The sequence below is a fragment of the Amia ocellicauda genome, chromosome 17 (assembly GCF_036373705.1).
Source record: "Amia ocellicauda isolate fAmiCal2 chromosome 17, fAmiCal2.hap1, whole genome shotgun sequence".
Lineage (NCBI taxonomy): Eukaryota > Metazoa > Chordata > Actinopteri > Amiiformes > Amiidae > Amia > Amia ocellicauda.
Window position 1 is genome coordinate 2931486 of NC_089866.1, and position 19049 is coordinate 2950534.

At 44.7% G+C, this 19049-nt stretch overlaps 1 protein-coding gene across 2 annotated transcripts in view; it reads left to right on the forward strand.

Moving 5' to 3' along the window:
- The window catches only part of prkar1b (protein kinase, cAMP-dependent, regulatory, type I, beta), a 54775-nt gene that overhangs the window by 21911 nt on the left and 13815 nt on the right, over positions 1 to 19049 (forward strand). For both annotated transcript variants that reach the window (XM_066689251.1, XM_066689252.1), the window contains 2 exons: positions 14997 to 15058; positions 18492 to 18538. In XM_066689251.1, coding sequence (XP_066545348.1) covers positions 14997 to 15058; positions 18492 to 18538 — 109 coding nt within the window. The remainder of the gene's footprint in view (positions 1 to 14996; positions 15059 to 18491; positions 18539 to 19049) is intronic.

Below are 19049 nucleotides of genomic sequence, written 5' to 3' on the forward strand. Positions count from 1 at the left end.
CAGCCTTCCCACTGTGTGTCGCTGGACTGATGCAGAATGATGAAAGAGCTGTGAATGAGCTTCCATAATATAACCACAAAGTGCTGTTTGAAGAAATGTGTCAGTATTGTTTCTCTTCATTGCTTTCTTCTTGGTGAGGTATTACACAACCGAGTGTAGCAGGTCTGACACGGTCCTTTTTTTGAAGATGTCAGCTTGCAGTTATGCGCAGATCTCCTCCAGGCCACTGCCTGTCTGACGTCAGTTCTGTGTATCGTGACGTCACAGACGTTGGCGTTTCTCCTGCAGCTGCTCGTGACGTTAGACAGGACAGCGGCCTTGAGGACAGCGCATCACTGCACACGGACATCGGGAAAGTCACTGCATTTCACTGGCCACTACTGAGTTTAAAAGGCTGTGGTGATCTGAACGAGAGAGATTGGTAACTGAGGAATGTAGATTGTTTTCGGTGATTTTCAGTTCCCTTGTCTGTGTGGTGTTTGCAAAATTAAAATGTAAAGAAGTTTATTCTGTTGTGGGCTGTGACAGGCAGGTGGACGGTGCACACAAACTCCCCCATAAGGATTAAAAGGGGGAACAAGTTCATGGGAAGCAGAGATTTGATCTGGGCATTCATCAGTTTCCATTCGGGTTTAGCAGCTTGCTTCTGTGAAAAGGCTATTAAGGGCTATTTGATGTGTGCAGAATAGACAGCCCCCTTGATGGATGTGTGCGGCCCTCTGCCTGGCCCCTGAGCGGGGGTGTTGTCTCAGTGTGGGCGGCTGGGCATGTGGGGTAAAGCTACAGGCTGATCCCCTCACTAGTACCTGCGTCCCTTGCTTTACTGTGCAGGCCGTTAACACCTACTAAGCTTACTGTGTGCGTGCCTGTATTCAGAGACATCGCACAACTGCCAGTGAGGCGGTACGTTTGAAAAGGCCTAGTGTGGGTTTTATTTTAGAAGGACATGATCCTCCCTCACTGTGAAGCAGAGCAGTGTGGCCCCCCATCGTCAAGAGTGGTCTGCTCCTTCCTGTAGGAATCTGTGCCCCCCCAGGAGAGTGGCCTCTCTGGGGCTTCTCTGGCAGATTTATAGAAAGAGCTTTAAATGGAATTCATAAAAATGGGAGTGAAGAGGATTGTTCTTATGTCTGATGACAAGACAAGGCTAAAGACCCAGGGAACCGGAGAACGTGGCGTTTGATCCTGTGCCACCCACACATAGCTGGCACGACTGTAAAGCAGTGGGCTCCTTTGGTCAGCCTGTGTCGTAGTGCAGAGAAATGACACGCACTCACATGCAGAAACATAACAATTACTCATCACTGATTAGATTGAAGTGGTGTGGAATGTGAATCACGCAGAGAGAAGATTGGTCCGTTTCAAAAATCTTTTTCTTTAAATTAAAAACACACACACACACAAGCACACAGATTGCCCCAAACACAGAGTGAGCACAAGACGCATTGTTAGGAAGCAGCTGTTTGACAGCCTGAAGGAGAAAATAAGTAACGGTACAATCTCGTAACAACGCTGTGCTGTTTCTGAGGGGCACAGCTGCGTGATGTTGTCCCCCCATCCCTCCCCCAGCTGTGAGTGGCTGGGACACAGAGTCCTCTCGTTCTCCACAAGCCGAGCTTCTCATCTCTGACTCTTATGAGACTGTGCCTTTGATCTCAAACAAAGGGTCACATCCTCACAGAAAGCTACTGGAAAAGTGACCTGCCTTTAGGAAAGCGAGCTGGGAGTGTCTTTATCTGATCGGCAGTGTGGCTCAGAGCAGACCATACAAAAGACCTGTCCCTCGTTGGCTCCTCGGTATTGTCTTGAACCTCACCTTAGAGGGCAGCCCGAGCAAACAAACCACGTTTAGACTCGCTTGATCACCAAAAGGTTGGAACAAATCTCGTAGCTAATAGTATTGTAAAAGCTTCACCTAAAACGGAATTTACTAAACCTGTGAGTCCAGATTAGCAGGGATCTCAACGTGAGTCAGTTCTCTGCCTGATTCTGGGTTGTCGACTGTCTCGATGCATCTGTTGTCTGAAAGGCTACTATTCTCGCCCCTCTTTCTGTTATAAATATGTGTCAGCTGACGTGTTGATTACTTTAATGACACTGTAGATCAGATGCGACGGAGCAGCTCACTGTTTCGGACCCAGATCCAGGCTGCTCAGGTTGCTCTGATTCGGCAGTACAATTCCCAGGCCCCGCTCACAGCTAAACCTTGAAAGGACCGCTGATGCTTTTAGGAGTTCCTGCTTCACACTGCCAGGACCCTTATCAGCGCTGTGTTGTGATCGGCATACAGCAGGCCATTGCCTTTCTCAAACACAGGTGTGGTGATCCTGTGTTTCGGCATGAGCTCGGGCATCGCAGCCCCTCAGCCCGAGAACAAGCTGCCCTGATGGACTGATAACAGGTACAGCGAAGGCCTGTGCTTTATTCTGCCTTTGCTCATGACTTCATACTTCAGCATATTGCTGTTTAATGAGCTTTAATCTCTCCTAATGCTTAGGCTGGTTTTGTTGTTTTAGACCCGATCAGTTAAGGCAAAGCAAATAACATATGGAAACGTTTTATACCTCCTTGTGACTCCTGTAATCGGAGATTAATGCCTTGCTGTGTTTTCCCTTCAGTCCCCTATCGTGTTTTATAAACAGTAGCCAGAGCGGAGAGGTAGATACTACAGCAGGTAAGGTGCGACTCTGAGGAAGCTGTCCACACAGGTGTGCGCTACATCTCTGGGATGTATTAACGATTATCTCCGGTACCGGCAGCAGGCGTATGCTACACCCCAGATAAGCTCTTTTATCAGCAGTCCAGACAAGACTTGTGCATTAGTGAGCTTATAAGTAAAATCAGAAACTTCCTGTTGTGCTCAGTTATGTGATATGGACAAGAGATACTCGTGTATGAGCGCACTGCACCTGTGAGGGAAAAAACACTGTCGTAGACTTGGCACAGGCCTGTATAAATCAATATTGTGACCTGTGGGTGATAACCTCTGTGTAATCTTATCTGAAGTCACAGTTTTGCCAAGTTCACTTGACTGAGGGTCATTCTGCTGTTTTTGTTGTGTCGCTAACATTTGTGTGCATCAGCTGTATGTGCTGTGATTCATTGTTCAGATTTTTCATACTTTTTGTTTGTTGTTTTTGAACAACAGGCAGTCGCTGCCTCAACAGAACGAGTTACACAAGTAAAGGTACCTCAGAAGCCCTTGTCGTAAAACAAGAGAGTCTATCTCATGTAGTCTGCAACTTTTTCTTTGATAAATAAACAAAGAAACAAAATATGAAATAAAAGACGTCACCAAAAAGCAAACAAAATACACTGAAGTTAATAGAGAGTCGTTTGGGCAACCAGATCAAATAAGCCACCTGGATTAATTCCAGATGACTAAACTGCTGGTTTTTGCATGATCAATATACTGCAGAAAAAAACACTTCCCAACTGTGTGGGTGAGTTGACACAAACATGAGTGAATGTGACGCGAATCCGGGACCTTGAAAGGTGTCAGTCACACTGCTCCTGTGAAACGGGTGTCGTGTCTGTGGTCTGTGAGTCACACGTGGAGAAGAACATCATGCACTGTCAATTCTATCTGTTACACAACTACACTTTAAAAAAAACATGAAACACTGAAAATGGGTTTAAGTCAGAGATAGAAGTTGTCTGTGTCATTATTAAGGTAGAGTGCTCTACTGTTTACGCACAAATTAGATACAGACATTTCCTATGTAAAAGCCAGTGAAGAATAGTGCTGGAGAAAAAGAAAAAAGATTAACAATAAACAGAGTGTTGCTCTCTGACTTTGATTTTGTGCGGAGGGACGGGAAGAAGTGCGATTTGTCAGCACTCTCCAATATCCCCATCTTCTGCTAACATGGGCTAGGGATCGAGGCCAGCTGGGTTCTCTTCTGTTTTTGATGATCAAAGCAGGCCTCCTAAATCCTGTCTTTCCCATGCCACCAAACATCCACTGCCAAAGGGTGAGTGACCTTGGCCAAAGATGAACCGAGGTGTTTCACAGGACCTTCCATTGAGAAACGGGACTTTAAAAAGACTCATATGCTTCTTAGACACTGAGGAATGTGACCGCTGGTAGGCAGAGGCAGGAAAACGGCAAGTACAGTAGAAGGAAAGAAACGTATAAGAAGTTATAACATTTAAATCTTCCTACACAAACTAAAATGCAGGGATTCTTATGTTTGGTTGCCAACAGAGAGCAGAGCGAGATGGTCTTTCCCCTTTGATGAGGACCACTTGTCTTACAGAGAGAACACTTTCACATTGAAGTGTTAAGCAGAAAAATGGAATTCAACTTACAATCACTTCCAAAATTATTGGCACCCTAAATCCTATATAGTTTTAATTGCAAAACCCAACACGTGTTATAGTACGGGTGTTTGTTTTTTAAACAGTGGAATTTCAAATACCTTAAATCTTTGTAAAACCCTTTAGATTAAAATATATGTGAAAACCCCTTAAATTAAAGGTGCATCAAGGTCTTTTCCTGGAAATTGAATGAAAACCAGAAGACCCCTGACCCCTGACCCCCAACCCCTGACCCCTGACCTCCGAAGACAGACGCTTCGCACCCTGTGGTAGATAGAGCCGAGAGTGTGTCTGAGTCTGAGGTACCGCACAGGGATGTTGACTAGAGTGTGTGTTTCATTAAATTGCCAGGTTTCGAATGTTTGTATAGGGTCCATTGGAGTTTATGGGAAAACAGAAATATCAAGCATAGCATTGAGGATTGGTGAACTGTATGAAGAACAAAGATAGAAAGACTCAACTGGCTCATTAATATCATGGACAAGCAGCACCTCTAGGGGGTGTCGTTCTTCAGAAAGGACAAAGGCTCGGGGAGTGAGTTCAGTATAACAACCTTACGTGAAAATGCCTTCTTTTCCCTCCATTTCTTGTTTTTGTTAGGGGTGTAGTGGAGATGGAGTAAACTATCCTTTTTCTGTTTTTCTGTTGTTCCTTAGCTTTTGGTTTTATCTTTTTTTTGCCTTCTGAGTGAACGCCAGGGAGACACAGTTTTCATACAAAAACCCTGTTGTTCCTGGAAAACGTCTCGAGCATTCCTTGAGCAATCCCAATACGACCCGACCTGCCAGTGACATTGGGGGCAGCGTATTGTAACAGAAGGAACACACGGCCCTGGCAGCCCAGAGTCAAGTTTTATGATGAAGGGACACTTGCCCTTTTTACAGGGTGTCTTTCTATACAATTTGTAGTTCTTTCCAGTTTGGGATTTTTCTAAAGGAGATAGGTTCAATAATTAACTACGATCAGGCTGCCTTACTCTTTCCAAGGGTAACTGTTTACACCTGCTAAATCTTTACATCTAATCACTAGGTTTCGATGTGGAAAAGCTTTGCAGAGCGGGGGGGCAGAAATACCTGGCAGCAGGTGGCTGCCGTCATCTGTAATGACTCGTGGCTAAAAACACGAAGCTCGGCGCAGACCACACAGCCGTCAACAGTGCCAGGCTCTTGTGCTAACAGGAAACTGATGAATTATGAAGCGGCCACTCTGCCGTCTCTCGGCGGGGTCCGGGCCGGCAGCGCGGCGGTGAAGGCTGTGTCTGTGGCGAACGCAGCGGCACAGGGCCCCTCCCACCTCGGCCACTGTGACTCATTCACAGCCACTGTTTCCTGCTCTTGCATCAGAGCTGCTGGTTTCTGAAGATCTGTGAAGTAATTCACAAAAGGAGGAAGCCATGAGCAAGCTTGAGTGCACACAACCTCAAACTGCTCTTTCATTAGTAATCCTCATTTACACATTCGCCCGGAGATCACTCAGCCAGACCCCTTTCTGTCCTCATTTCACGAAACATTGACTACCCTTTGTCTGAGGAAGCTTTCACTTTTTTCCTCCGTTTTTAAATGCTGCTATAGTTTATTTTTCTTCTCTCCTCTTAATATTTACACAGAAGAACAATATTTACTCACCTGCCTCCTACTGGTTACACTTGTGCAGACTTCCTTATTCTCCCATAATGCACTGCACCTGCTGCCCGAATGTGACCTGCTCCTGCAGGAACCATTTCATGTACAGCAGCAGTTTGTATCTTCTGGCTGTTATCCAATATTGCATGTTTTGCTGAGTGAGATTTGTAACATCCTCTGTTACTTCTGCTTTAAGTTTTGCCGCATCAACTAACTGATTCACAAAAAATAGCCACAAGGAAGTGTGAATCAAATTGACATTACACAATCATTGAAGTATTATTGCGTGCAGGCTCTCAAAACCAACACACCTCTCAGTGTTGTTCCCTCTTTTTCAGCTTAGAAATGTCTTAATCATTCTGGAACTGGATTTAGAATAGCATGCAATCCAAACAACGCAGAATCGTACAGAGAAAGTCTAATGGTATAAGCCTAGGTATCAGGACAAGTGAGGAACGAAATACAAAATATTCATGATTTTCTGTTCTCAGTGGACCGATCCGCATCCATCAAGCCGTTATTGTGTGATTGGTTCAGGCAGCAGCGCTAAACATCAGCAATCGTCCCCAAGCAGAGTTTGGCACTTGCCGGTTCTCTAATTCTTCACATACTGTATAAGCTTTGGAACCTTAACAGCATCGTTACCTTTGTTTTTCCCTCTAAGGCACTTGGTGAAAATCCTGCCACAAGTTTATTTGAAGACGGTGCTTTTGTAACGATGTGGGGGTCGATCAATTAAAGTTTAACCAGGGAGTTTCAGACTCCGGCTGAGTCATAAGGACAGTAACTGTCTGGGCCCAGTGCGCTGGGCACTGTGGGATATGAGATACCCCTCCGTGGGTAGAGAGTAAGCACTGGTCACATCTGAAGTGGGCAAGACTACATTCCTGTGGTTTGTGATAATATGACGGGGGAATTAAGTGGGATCTGGTACTTTGATAGCAAATCATAATGTTGACAGGAGGCAGACTGTCTCTGCAATATAAAAAGTGTCTCCTATACTTAGAGGTACAGAATTACAGCAACTTGCTGTATTTACAGGATGTCTTTGTTCTGCGTCACTGCAGAACTGCCTGACCTTTCCAGTTTGGGATTTCTGAAGGATATCAATAATTAACTACCATCAGACTGCTTTAATCTTTGTAAGTGACTCCTACTTGTAGAGGTAGAAATATGCAGTGAAAAGATTTGATTTGATGTAGAGTAACTTTTCCTTTGGCAATATCCTCTCTGACTATCCTCCTGTTCCTCTTTCATGGCACTTAGGATATCATGGTCAATGGCCCAAACGGGACACCCAAAAAGGGCAGCATCCCCAACTGCTTTAATTTCTTAAGATGGTCGAACTTTCACACATTAGGCTAGAGGAAAAGACACTGGGACGTGATTCGGGGCAGTCGGAGGTCTCGACGTTTTTCATCCAATCCAAGAAATGGTTGCTGACGAACTCTGAAGGGAAGAAACCAAATCCACCCCGTCCCCGACATAACGAGGAACCGCGGAGGGCAATTACCTGCGATAATGTAAAGGAAGCAGAACTGTCACTGAGGAATTTTGGAGCTGTTCAGCGGCACCTTGTAACTTAATAAAATACAGAGTGTTTAGCTGGCTGCAGGGAGAGACGTTTAATCAGCTGTGAGGAATCGCATTAGTCTCCCATTTGTGCAAGGGCCTGGGATGTTCTCGAGCAAGGAAGCGGGGGTCTGTCCTGGTAGATGTCAGGGTGGTGCTGGTGTGCATGGAAAGACCTTGTAGCACTTCGAGACAGACTTGAACAAGTGGAGTAAGTGGGAGCTGGGGTTCACATGGCTGTAGTCTGCAGGAAGCTGTTGTTTGCTTGTTCTCTTTTTATGGCCAACAAGGCTACTGTGAGTGTGGGGCTGTAGACAGTGCTGGAGGCAGTGAGAGCAGGTACGGTGGCTTGGTGTTGTCAGACTCCTGCAGGTGTTACAGATAAGATCCGGTCGGCGTGTGGGTCCTCCACGGCAAGAGGCTCGCTGTCAAAATCAGCATGGAACTGAGACAGCGTGCTTTCCCAGTCAATGATCTGCGGTCAGGAGAACAAGGGCTTGTTCGTCATCATCTACCGAGAGAGCTGGAGTTCAGGAATGTGAAGAGAATGACATGATATCATACAGCCATAGACAGAGATGGAAATTAAAGGAGTAGTTACCTGCCGTTGGTGTGTATTATCCTGTGTTGTTTATTCTGCAGGCTCTCTAATTGACCACTCCAGGAAAACTGTTTCTAAAAATGACATTTCAGAGTCTGTTGCCTCTTGCACTGGTTCGTACGGCGTTGGCGCTGTACTGTGTTTCGCATGTTAGTTCCTCTCTGAGGCTTCACAGAAACGTCCCCAGGCATTACGAAATGGTTTATAATTCTACAGTCATATGTCCGTTTAGGGTAAGAACACAGTTAATCCGTTTAGAAAAGTTTAGTCAATCAGCTGTCTATGTGTGGAGAAAAGTAAGTAACATAACTCCTCACCCTTCAGGTCTTTCTGCACAAACAAAGTAAATTACCTGCAGGTAAAAAAAAAAGAAAGAAAGACAGAAAATATATTGCCTATTTGTATTTTTTTTTTTTTGATTGCCGGAGGAGACATATTTCTCATGGCCCCAGGTGTGGTGAGAGAGTGGTTCTACTGTAACCGCAATATTGTGTAAATAATACCGCACTACACCTGACAATGGACAATTTGTGTTGAGATTAACTTCACCTTTCACCAAATGTAAAGCACTTGCGGCGAGAAGCTCTGAGCCACTCCTCCTGCGAAGCTGGGCTCCCCTCGCCCTGGACCCTTGTTGTGGCTGGTTCGTTACCGCGGCCTGACCGAGCAGGTAGAAGTGAGAATGTCTCTCTTTCTCCCGTGACACATCCCCTGTAGACACGTCAAAGAGCGGCTTAGTCTTGTCAGCGTTTGATTCATTGGGTTTTGGTAAACGGGCAAAGAATCCTGTGTTTTCCAGCCCGAGGCGCAACTTAGCAGAACCTAGTGAACTGGGAGGGCCTGAAAAGAGGAGATGGTATTTAACATGTTTAATGTGTGACATCATGAGCTGGGGTTAGGTTTTAACTGCTCTAACTTCCAGTAACTGGAGAAATCGCACTGTAGGAGGCCGTGACATGATCTCGTTATGTTTGCTTAACTGATTTTCAGGGTTTTCTGTTTTGTTTACTTCCATTATCACTCCCTGCACATGTGAAGGACCTTCCACTGAAAGAATGACATTACAACAGTTCCTCTGTGGCGTTCAAAACACTGAAATGGCTCCCAGATCTTTTTAATTCTTTATTATTATTTAATCTGATTCGCACATACAATAATGACATCATCATTGTTTCCCCCTCAGCAGGGATTAGTTTCCTCTCGCTTAGACCCAGGGAAGTTTTAAAGCCTCTTTTACACAGAAGGTGCGCAAGAAAAAGTGCAAAGTAGCCGACAGTAGGGTAAGTTAGACAAGTGAATTATAATGAGGCAGGAGGTCAGTGTGTTGTTTTTGACAGTAAGTGGGAGGCAGTGTTTTTGTGGCAGATTTTCGGTATCATAAGGACAGCTTTAGTAACAACGAACAAATCTGATGGTAGAAAAGCTTTAACTTGTTGGAGTTAATCAAGACGCATGCTGACACGATTGAATGCGAACAGTTTTAAAATCTGAAGGTGAGTTTAAATCGTTTTATCTCGCGCAGTGTGTAAATTAGCCCTTTATCGACTGCTCTGGGACCCTCCTCCTTCACGACCCTGTGTTCTTCTGCAGAGACAGGGGTCCTGCCAATCCTAGCTTAAACAAACCAGTTCACTTACTTCCCTGGCATCTCGTTTAAAAAATAAATAAAAAAAAATAAACGAAAGAAATACTGTGTAATCAGAAAAGTATCAGAGATGATTGTTTTCGTTTCACAGCTGGGTTGAAATTAGTCAGTCAAACGGTTTGCCAAGGCCCAAGTCCTGCAAATGGTCCGTGAATCATACGTCCCACGTGTCACCCATCAGCTACCCTATTAAACATGAATACCAACAGAAGTATTAAATGCATTCCCTACACGGCTTTTTGATTTGACCTCTTGGGAGAAGCACACTGTGGTTTACTTTGGTTTTGAGTGACTTCATTGCACTGAAGACTGACATCTCACTGAGACTCACCGATGCAAAATCCTCCTATCTCTGTATCCCCCCAACTCCCTGAGCCTTAGTCTGTGTGGACTGAGTGCTGTGGAGGGCAGGACGTGCAGCCCAGTGTTTGGTACCAGGCCCTGGGAAACCGGTGTCAGCCAGTGAGTCAGTGTTTGACCTGGGGGCGCGTCAACAGCCTCCCTCCCCCTGTCTGGACCCCACCCAGCCGTAAAGCGGGCCGCTGACATCCTCACACACACGCGCATACGCACACACTCGATCGCCGGAACAGCCCTTCAGGTGGGCTGCGCCTGGGAAATAACTTTATTCGGTCGAGGAGTGCTAATTGCGTTACCCAAGTTGTGGTACATCGGGACCATAAAGCCAGCCTTCCAGGTGCTTCACGGAGTCCCTGTACAGCATTTAAAAGAAAGGAGGAAGGCACTGTTTTTTAAATTTTATATCTGCTATAAAACGACCAGGTGTCTGGATTAAACACATTCTGCTTTGGCTTAGTCTGCATATAATTGGATCTCCTTCCTGTTGACTTGCAAAACAGGCCAGTCCTTTTTTATACTACTGGAAGTGAGTGTAGCCTACTAGCAAGCTTTGACATATAAAGAAACCGGCATGAAGCTGATGTATAAAGAGACAATGGTCACGGCCCACACAATGACTGACTGTGGGATACAGCAAGGGCAGCGAACAATGAGACGCAACAAGTCTTTTTAAATATCTCCTCCTCTTTTCTGAAGGTTTACACCCGAATCCCTTTGTGTTGTAGTTGTCGTTGTGTTGCTCCTTTTATATGAATATACTTCTGTGGGCTCCTGACCCAGGCTGTGTGACGAAGTGAGATCATCACTGAATGGTCCTCATTTACTTTCCCATCTTGAAAGAGTTTGTCTTGGATTCGAAAACGGTTTCAGGGAGAAAACTGCAGAACACCCAAGAGCTCCCGCTGAGTCTCCCCATCAGCCTGGCGGTTGTCCAAACCCATTATCTATGTATGAAATGTAAATCATGTGTAACTTCTGACACCGAGTCCTTAAATCCCCAATCCTAAACTAATAGAAACCACTTAGTTATGAAACACTTCAGCCCCTGATGGGGGAACACACAGGTTGAAACGTTTCCCACCAATGAGATTGTTTTCGGACCTGTAATGGAAACAGAGCAAAATCGATATGTTCAAATGAAAGCTTTTTATAATCACCCAACATTTTTATTTTATTGCAGCATTTTCATTTGGTGAATGGCCATGACTTCATTTGTATTAGTTCTGTTTGTTTTCTTCTCTCTCGGGTAAGTCGGAAAGCTTGCCAAGATCACAGAATTAATTTGTAAGTCATTCCATTTACAATTAAGCCACTTCTTTCACTTTGTTTGCCACCGCCTGTTCTCCAGAAAGCTTAAGTTAAATTCTTAAAGGTTATCCAAACAGCTGCTTGATTATTGTCGAACTGAAACGGGTATGATTGCATCCATTGTAGTACTAGGTTTTTTAAAGATTGGAAAAAAGTCTTCACAGGAAAAGATTAATAGCATCTGAATGAATAATATGATTAATCTACAGCACGTAGGATATAGCATCCACTCGGGTGAGCGCAGGACTGGACAGGAAGGGTTTGAAGTGCTGGGAAGGAATATAAATCTGAAAACGCATTCTACAGTTACAGACTTGGCTGACTGTTACCTAATCATGCAAATTATTATTATAAAATGAAGCCGAAGAAACTCTCGTTCTCCTCTTCTTCTTTTTTTAAGATGCTGTTCAGATCTCTGCTCCAGGTGGAAATCTATCTGAGCTCTGATCAAGCTGTTTAAAGCAATATCTTTCATTGCCTGCAGGTTGGAAAATCCTAGAGTACCCAGCCTGTCTTTGCAGCGCCTTAACTGTCTCTCAGGAGGTAATTCGCGATAGAGAGAACGCCCTGTTTGTTAGAGAATAGGAAATGTTAACTTCGGCATACAGTCGGCTTTGTTGTTTTTTTTTTTTTTTTTTTTGTTTTGTTTTCCACATTCCCTTAAAATTATACGGTGTGTCCAGCACCCATGTGATTAAATGGTAACAATCTCTCAGGAACAGGCAGAATGATGCCTCAGGTGAGGGTATACCTGGGCTCTTTGAAGTGATCAGGACATACTGAGAATTAGGCACTGCTGCTGATTGCATATCTGTTGTAAAGCCCAGTTCCTGTACGCTCTCCCCTCGGGTGCTGACAGCACGGCGCTCTGGGCCGCCCAGCCACTGATAGCCCTGATAAAATTCTTCATGAGTCCCCATTGATCACCAGGGGGGAGCGAGTCGCAGATAAAGTTCAACCGCAGGTAGCGCTGATAGCAATATCGTGGCATCGAGCGGCAGCGGCAGACGCAACCACATGCGCTACCCGGAGTCGTGTGTGTTTGTCTGTCTGTCTGTTTGTTTGTTTGTTTTCCTGCGTGCTTTGTGTTTTCCATTCTTCTGATTTAGGGGGATTACAGGAGGCTAATTCTCTTCCTGTTCTGATCTTGTATCCTTTTGAAAGCTATCAGCCCTCGGTGGAAGACACCACCGCAGAATTCCTCGTGGCAGATACACACGTGGTGAACTGACGAAGTGCTTGTGTGGTGTGCGTCTGCCCTGACGTCATCGCTGACCAGTCACAGGCCCACCCAAACAAAAAACACAGTAACTACTGTTTAATGATCAGAGCAGCAACATCATAAATGTATCAAGCCACCTACAGAAATTGAAGATCATCAGCTTTGGCTGACAGAAGGCCGTTTTCAGTGTTCAAGGTGGCTGCTGTTTATTCAGCGCACAAAGGTTTTCTAATGAATCAGGACGTGTTTCAGCTCTTACCTGCACAGGGAGAGTTTTCTGCGTGACATACGAATGTTTCCTGTGAATGGAATGCTTTTAGGTATAAGTCATCGCGCCACGGAGTCACTGCGATTGAAGGCTGACGAATTATAACCTAGAGGGAAAATATGCCGACTGCTGACAGGAGGCTTTGTCTCCACAGCCGTCCCTTTGTGTTCGGGCGTCTGGACTTCCTGTCCACCCGCTCCAAACCGAACAGCACAGCCATTGTGGGAAAAAAAAATGACCCACGGTTTCTGGTAGGTAGCAGGAAGAACAGACATAGAAAATTAGATTTATTATCGATATCATGGAGGGGGAAAAAAGGCAGAGACGGAAGTAATTATGTGTAAAAGATGTTTGTTCTGCTCAGTTGCACGTCCGGTCGGAGTATGTAATTTCCACCTGAGGGTCACAAATCAAAATGTTTTATCCCCCGTCTCAAGGAATAAAGGGCAAATGTATATTATTTTAGAAGAAGAGGAAACACTTCTATAAAGAAAAAAAATCAGCCTGCAGAGTTTGCGAGAGAAACCCTTTGGCTTATTCCTAATTTAACTCACATGTACACGCATTGTAGATCCAGTCATTCCAGGTGTTCACGGCCCGGTGGAGTCCATGCCAAGTTACTCAAACAGGGCACCGGGTAACTCCCTGGCGATGCCTCTCACCCCGTGGTGCATCACTTGTCCTCTCTGTGCCCTGTAGGCAGGAGCCGCCATGAGTCAATGGGCTTTTCTCAGCCTGCCTGACCTGCTGGGGATGAGAATGGAAAATCCGTCCTGCTTTGAAATTCTGGGGAAATGAGTCACAGAGCTGCACTGTGTCCAAATGTGCTGGTCATGTATCAGACTGGGCTCAGAGACTCAATTATTGTGTGTTTGTGTCGGGGGTGGGGGGTCGGAGGGATGCAGAGCTATCTGTGGGAATCACGTCCAGCCCTCCATCTGATGCCACGGCTCTGCTGTTCGCTCCATGTTGAAAACGATCAGTGCTCGTCTCGGAGGATCATGCAGGACTAGCAGCTTCCTCTCCTTCTTATGTTGGTCCTGTGTTTGTTTTTTCAGTGCCAATGACACACGAGGAGACGCACAACGTCTGCTAATGCCCGCCATCACACATGCACACGCACACACACAGGCCGAGACACGCGCTCATTCACTCAGCAAGCCCCGTTACTCTGCGCGCCTTTGATATTCATGACCTTTTCTATTTTCTATTTCATTATCAGACAGCTGGTATGCAGCTGATTAAATAGATAAATAGGCCTTGCAACATCTTCAAGTCTAAACGCATACACCTTAAAATGCTTATTTAAAGGTTTAAATAAATATGTTGTTTTTGTGTGTTGTTTTAAATCTCTGTTGTGGCTGGATGTGCCTTAAGGAGAGCCGCTACACTCTTTGATCCTTCATTGTGAAAAAACAACAACAGTAACAAACAGAGAAACGTTCCCACTGTGACGTTCGGCTCGACTGACTCTGCTTTGTTGCAGTACAATAAACTTTAAGTAGGCTTGTTGACAGTGACATCCCTGTTTCCACTCCAGCTCTGCTCTCTCTTGTTGGTGGATGTAGACGAAACACAACACAACACAAGAGGAGCAGAGGTCCTGCAAGGGTGCCAGGGGTCAGGAACCACAAACACTGCGTTTGTCACCAACGAGGCGTTCGCAGGGAGAAAGCACAACTTAAACATGCACATCTGCCCAGCGACTGTGTCTCTCCAGCTTGCTGTTTGAGCTGCTCTTCTCGGATCATATGGGGGCAGGTTTCAGAAACAAAAGGAGGTTAGCTGCTTTTGTTGAGGCGCTGTGTGAAAACAGACTGGGCTTCCTCAGTCCATGCAATGTAAGCTGGATTTAGGAAATGCAGGGAGGTGCGAAGAGCATTTGGGCATATAGTGCCACAGAGCCAGAAGTGCCCAGATGTCTGCAGGTCATACAGAGGTCATATACTTATCCATCTTAGACACGACTGGTACCCTGAATACTGCAACTCTCCGTAAAGACATGTCCGATGGACCTGGGGGCACAGGGAGTGCCAGAGAGTGATAATAACCATTTTCTTACTTTCTTTCTGTTTTAGTGATATATTTGATGCCATGTTCCCGGTCACCCACATCGCAGGAGAGACCGTCATCCAACAAGGTTTGAAAAATGAACTTCCTTCCTCAAAAACACGCCCGCACACACAAACACACACACACACACACACACACACAAACAGCCTCACTCCAAGCCTCTTTTCTGAGCCCTAATTTGGTGATAATAAGAGAAGTGCAGTGTATGTGTAGGATAATCGCTTTACTTATCGCTTATTAGCTCACAACTCTGTGCATTTGGAATGTGGTGTGATTCTCGCAAGAACAATGTGCCGACTTCCTCCAATTAAAATGTAAAAATAAGCCTGAAGGCGACTCATTGTTTGTTCGGGGCGCACGTTACTCATTTTTAATCTTGGCAGAAGAAGCATCACTTAAAAAATAATGGTTTTTCCTATCAGGCTCTCGGATATGAAAGACGTCCTTAAACCACCACAGCGTTTCGCAGGCCGCTCCGCCTTGCCCGAGCCTGGCACAGAGATGGGCGACTTCCCGTGCTTTCTCACTTTGCCAAGCGTGTTCACGTACCACACGGTTTGGAGTTGATCACCTGTATCGCTGCGGTCACCCAGATCTCCGGCACGCTTACTAAGCAGAGAGAAAACGCCGTGTACCTGCAGTCACTTGATGAATTATCACACATTCAAGCACTATTTCTGTGGCAAAGACCTTGTGGTGGAGCTTGAACATGCTCAATAAACCCAGAGCGTGTTAAGAGTGCTTTCTTACATCTCTTAACATGTGATTGGTGACCAGTCCCCCCCGTTTGCTGTGGTGTTTTCCCCCCGGATTGAGATTGATGCCTAAAATAAAAACACCAGCCTGCATTTCTCTGGAGCCCAGGCGTTGGAAAACACAGAGTTTCAAATCGGCAAAAGCGGAAGTGTAAGTGAAAGACATAAAAATAAATAAAAACCGAGGTCTTATGATCTCGAAAGTTCACATGATTCCCAACTTGTTTATGTTTGTTCCTAAGAAAAACATTGCATGTTACCCAGGGCCTGTGGACATACTGACGCCCTTTGAAAGAGAGACCCGAAAATATTCCACCACCCCCCACCCAGCCTGTAGTAGCCCAGAGACAGACAGCGTGTTTTCTCAGACCATTCTGTGAAGGGAAAGTTGACGATACAAGTTGTCAACAAACGTTCAATTTGTGTGAAAGAGCTGCTCTCTTTTCCCTTGTTTTTTTTTGTTTCCAGAGTGGATGTTTAGCCACCGACACTGCGATTGTAAAAGGACTTGGCTGAGTTTCCCACTTAGGAAAGGCGAAGGCATAATTATTTATTGTATTTGTATTTATTTTATTTGGCAGACGCCTTACACAGTGCAAAGGTTGCGTACTGTGGAAAATATAAGACGTGCAGTGCAGGGAAATATATATATATATATATATATTTTATTCCCACTTTATCAAAAAAAGGATAACGATATGAGTTTATGTTTTGAGAATGTATATGCATATACATCTATTATTATTTGGGCGACGTCTAGGTGCAAAAGCTCACGGAAGTACGCGCACAAAGGCAACCACAGAAGTATTTGTTTTAACCTTCAATTTTCTGGTGATTCGATTTTTTTTTCTCTCTCTGCATTTGAAACTGGATACTGTTGTAAAATGGGGAATTAAAGAAGTCGGCTTCAAAGAAGTTAGCAAATCCACAATGAGTGCATTTCAACTGAGGGATCTTTGTGCGCGAGGCGGCTGGTAAATATTTGTACTCGCTCTCGGGCTTAGGTTGGTGGATGTGAAAACAAAGGCTGCGGGCTGGGGTGATAATAGACAGCGGGGAGGAGTGTTTTGACTGAGCAACTGTAGCGTGGTCCTGATGGTATTCGATAATGAGCGAGTTTGTGTATGTGCCCACTCGGAGAGCTGTATCTGCCTGATTTACGGCCACCTTGTTGCAAATATTAATTAGCTGTGAACCCACCGTTGTTGTTGAAAGACAAAGGAATGTCTTGACAATGTTCGTGACTCCAGGGAGTTCTCTCTGACATCTCCAGCACAAAATAATTAAAAGTATACATTTTTATTTGTGTTAGGGCTTTGGCAGTTTTTTAAATACCAGTAATTAAAAAACACCAACAAAAGACATCTCTGTGATAAAGCGAGAGGGTAACGCAGTCCTTGTTTTCATATATACACTGACTTATGAAATCCAAGCCTGCTTTGTTTCATAACAAACTGCTCCTCTTATGTCTGTAATGTATCTGAGGAAAACATTTAGCATGTATGACAGCAGCCAAGTGGCAGACAGGCGGTGGAGGAACTCACATGTGATAAAAGTCGGGTTAAGTTTGGAAAGACAGGTGTGTCCCACAGAGGCATGATACAACTTGGTGTAGTTGAACGAGTTGTGCAGCTTGGAGGTTTAAAATCATTAAAAAGGGGACGATACTTTAGTCTGATTTGCATGTTACTTACTTTGGATACAGAGATGGAATTCAATGTAAGTACAGCATAGTACTTTATATGTCAGTATGCATCCGTACGTGTCAGGGCTTTAACATATTTATAAAGGGATTATGTGTCTCTTCTTTCCCAAAATGCGTTGTCTATTGGTCAGAGAGTCTAAAACCGTGGTAAACCTCATCTAGACCCTCAGTTCAGAGATGGCTGTTTGTGGGTTACAATATATCTCTACCAACTCTGGAACATTTTGATGTCTTTGTTTTGTTCAGGACAGACAGCTAGTCTTACAAAACCAACCCAGAGATATTACGCAGAAACTGATGCTTCACACAAATGTTTCATGTTGTCTTGTACCAGGGATCAAGTCTGGAAACCGTTCTGGAGTTTTGATTGATTGATTGTCACATTGTAGAAGTATGGGCATTCACTCTCCTTCAGTCACCGGCGCTTGTGGAGAGTTTGCTGGCCGACCATGGCTGTGTGGAGGGTTTCGGAGCCGCATTGTTGGTCTGACACAAGTTATTTACTTGTGTGTTTGCTAACGTTATCAATGAGTGAAAGGGTGTCTAGGTGTTTTTGTGTGACACTGCAATCTTCATTCAAGTTTCCATCCTTAAGCCAACAGCTACCCATTAATAAAACACAGTGCTGGAGACTTCCGTTTTACTGGGTTATTAGGAAGGAGATAAAATATGCTCTTCAGCCGTGAGTTGTTTGGATTGAAATTACTTTAACGGCTCTCAGAAATCTGTCGCTCATTAATCTCTGCCTTCTGGAAAGCGGGAAGATGGGATACAGTTCAGACAATTGAGTCCTCAAAGAACCTGTGGCATTTCTGTCAGTCCTGGGAGTGAAACACAAGAATTTGTTTTTTCTTTGTAGGGGAAAGGTGGGACGGCAAAAGTGGCCTAAGTGCTTTACAAACTGCTTTAATCTCTTAATACCGCCGAGTGTTTGCAGAAAGATTTTCTGAATGAGGAAAATCCTATTAGAAATGCCTGGAGGGGGAGGGGCTACGCTCCCATTCGTTGCATCGTTTAATATGTCCTGTTTTGGTTTGCAGGCGATGAGGGAGACAACTTTTATGTCATCGACCAAGGAGAAGTGGACGTAAGTAACTCATGAGTCATTTCTATTTCCCCAAGTCTCTGTAAGAAGGATATGCAGATTAAATCAGGTCTGATCATTGATCAAAAACATAAAAAAGAGAATACTTTTGGCAACAGGATGTCCATATAAAAACGCAGGAAAAAAACACTGATTTTGATAGTTGGGGATTTGCAGCAACCTACAGAACATGCATGTTTTGTGTTTAAGGTGCACCAGCCCTATACTTTGCAACACGGTACAATCAACATTCAATTTAGGAATATAATACCAGACTCAAAACAATAGAGAACCATAAACACACTCCAAGTTTGCAATAGGAAGGAAAGGCACACACAAACACTGCCTAACAATGCGGTTTTGTTATTCTGTTTAATAGTTCTTGGGTTTTTTCCTTTCCCCTTTGAAGCGCCGTCCTCATAAGCGTTTAGCGCTTGACATCGATACGCTGATTTTAAGATGGCAAGGCCCGCGGAGAAGAAGCTCTCATTGTTTCGCAACCTGCAGATAAACC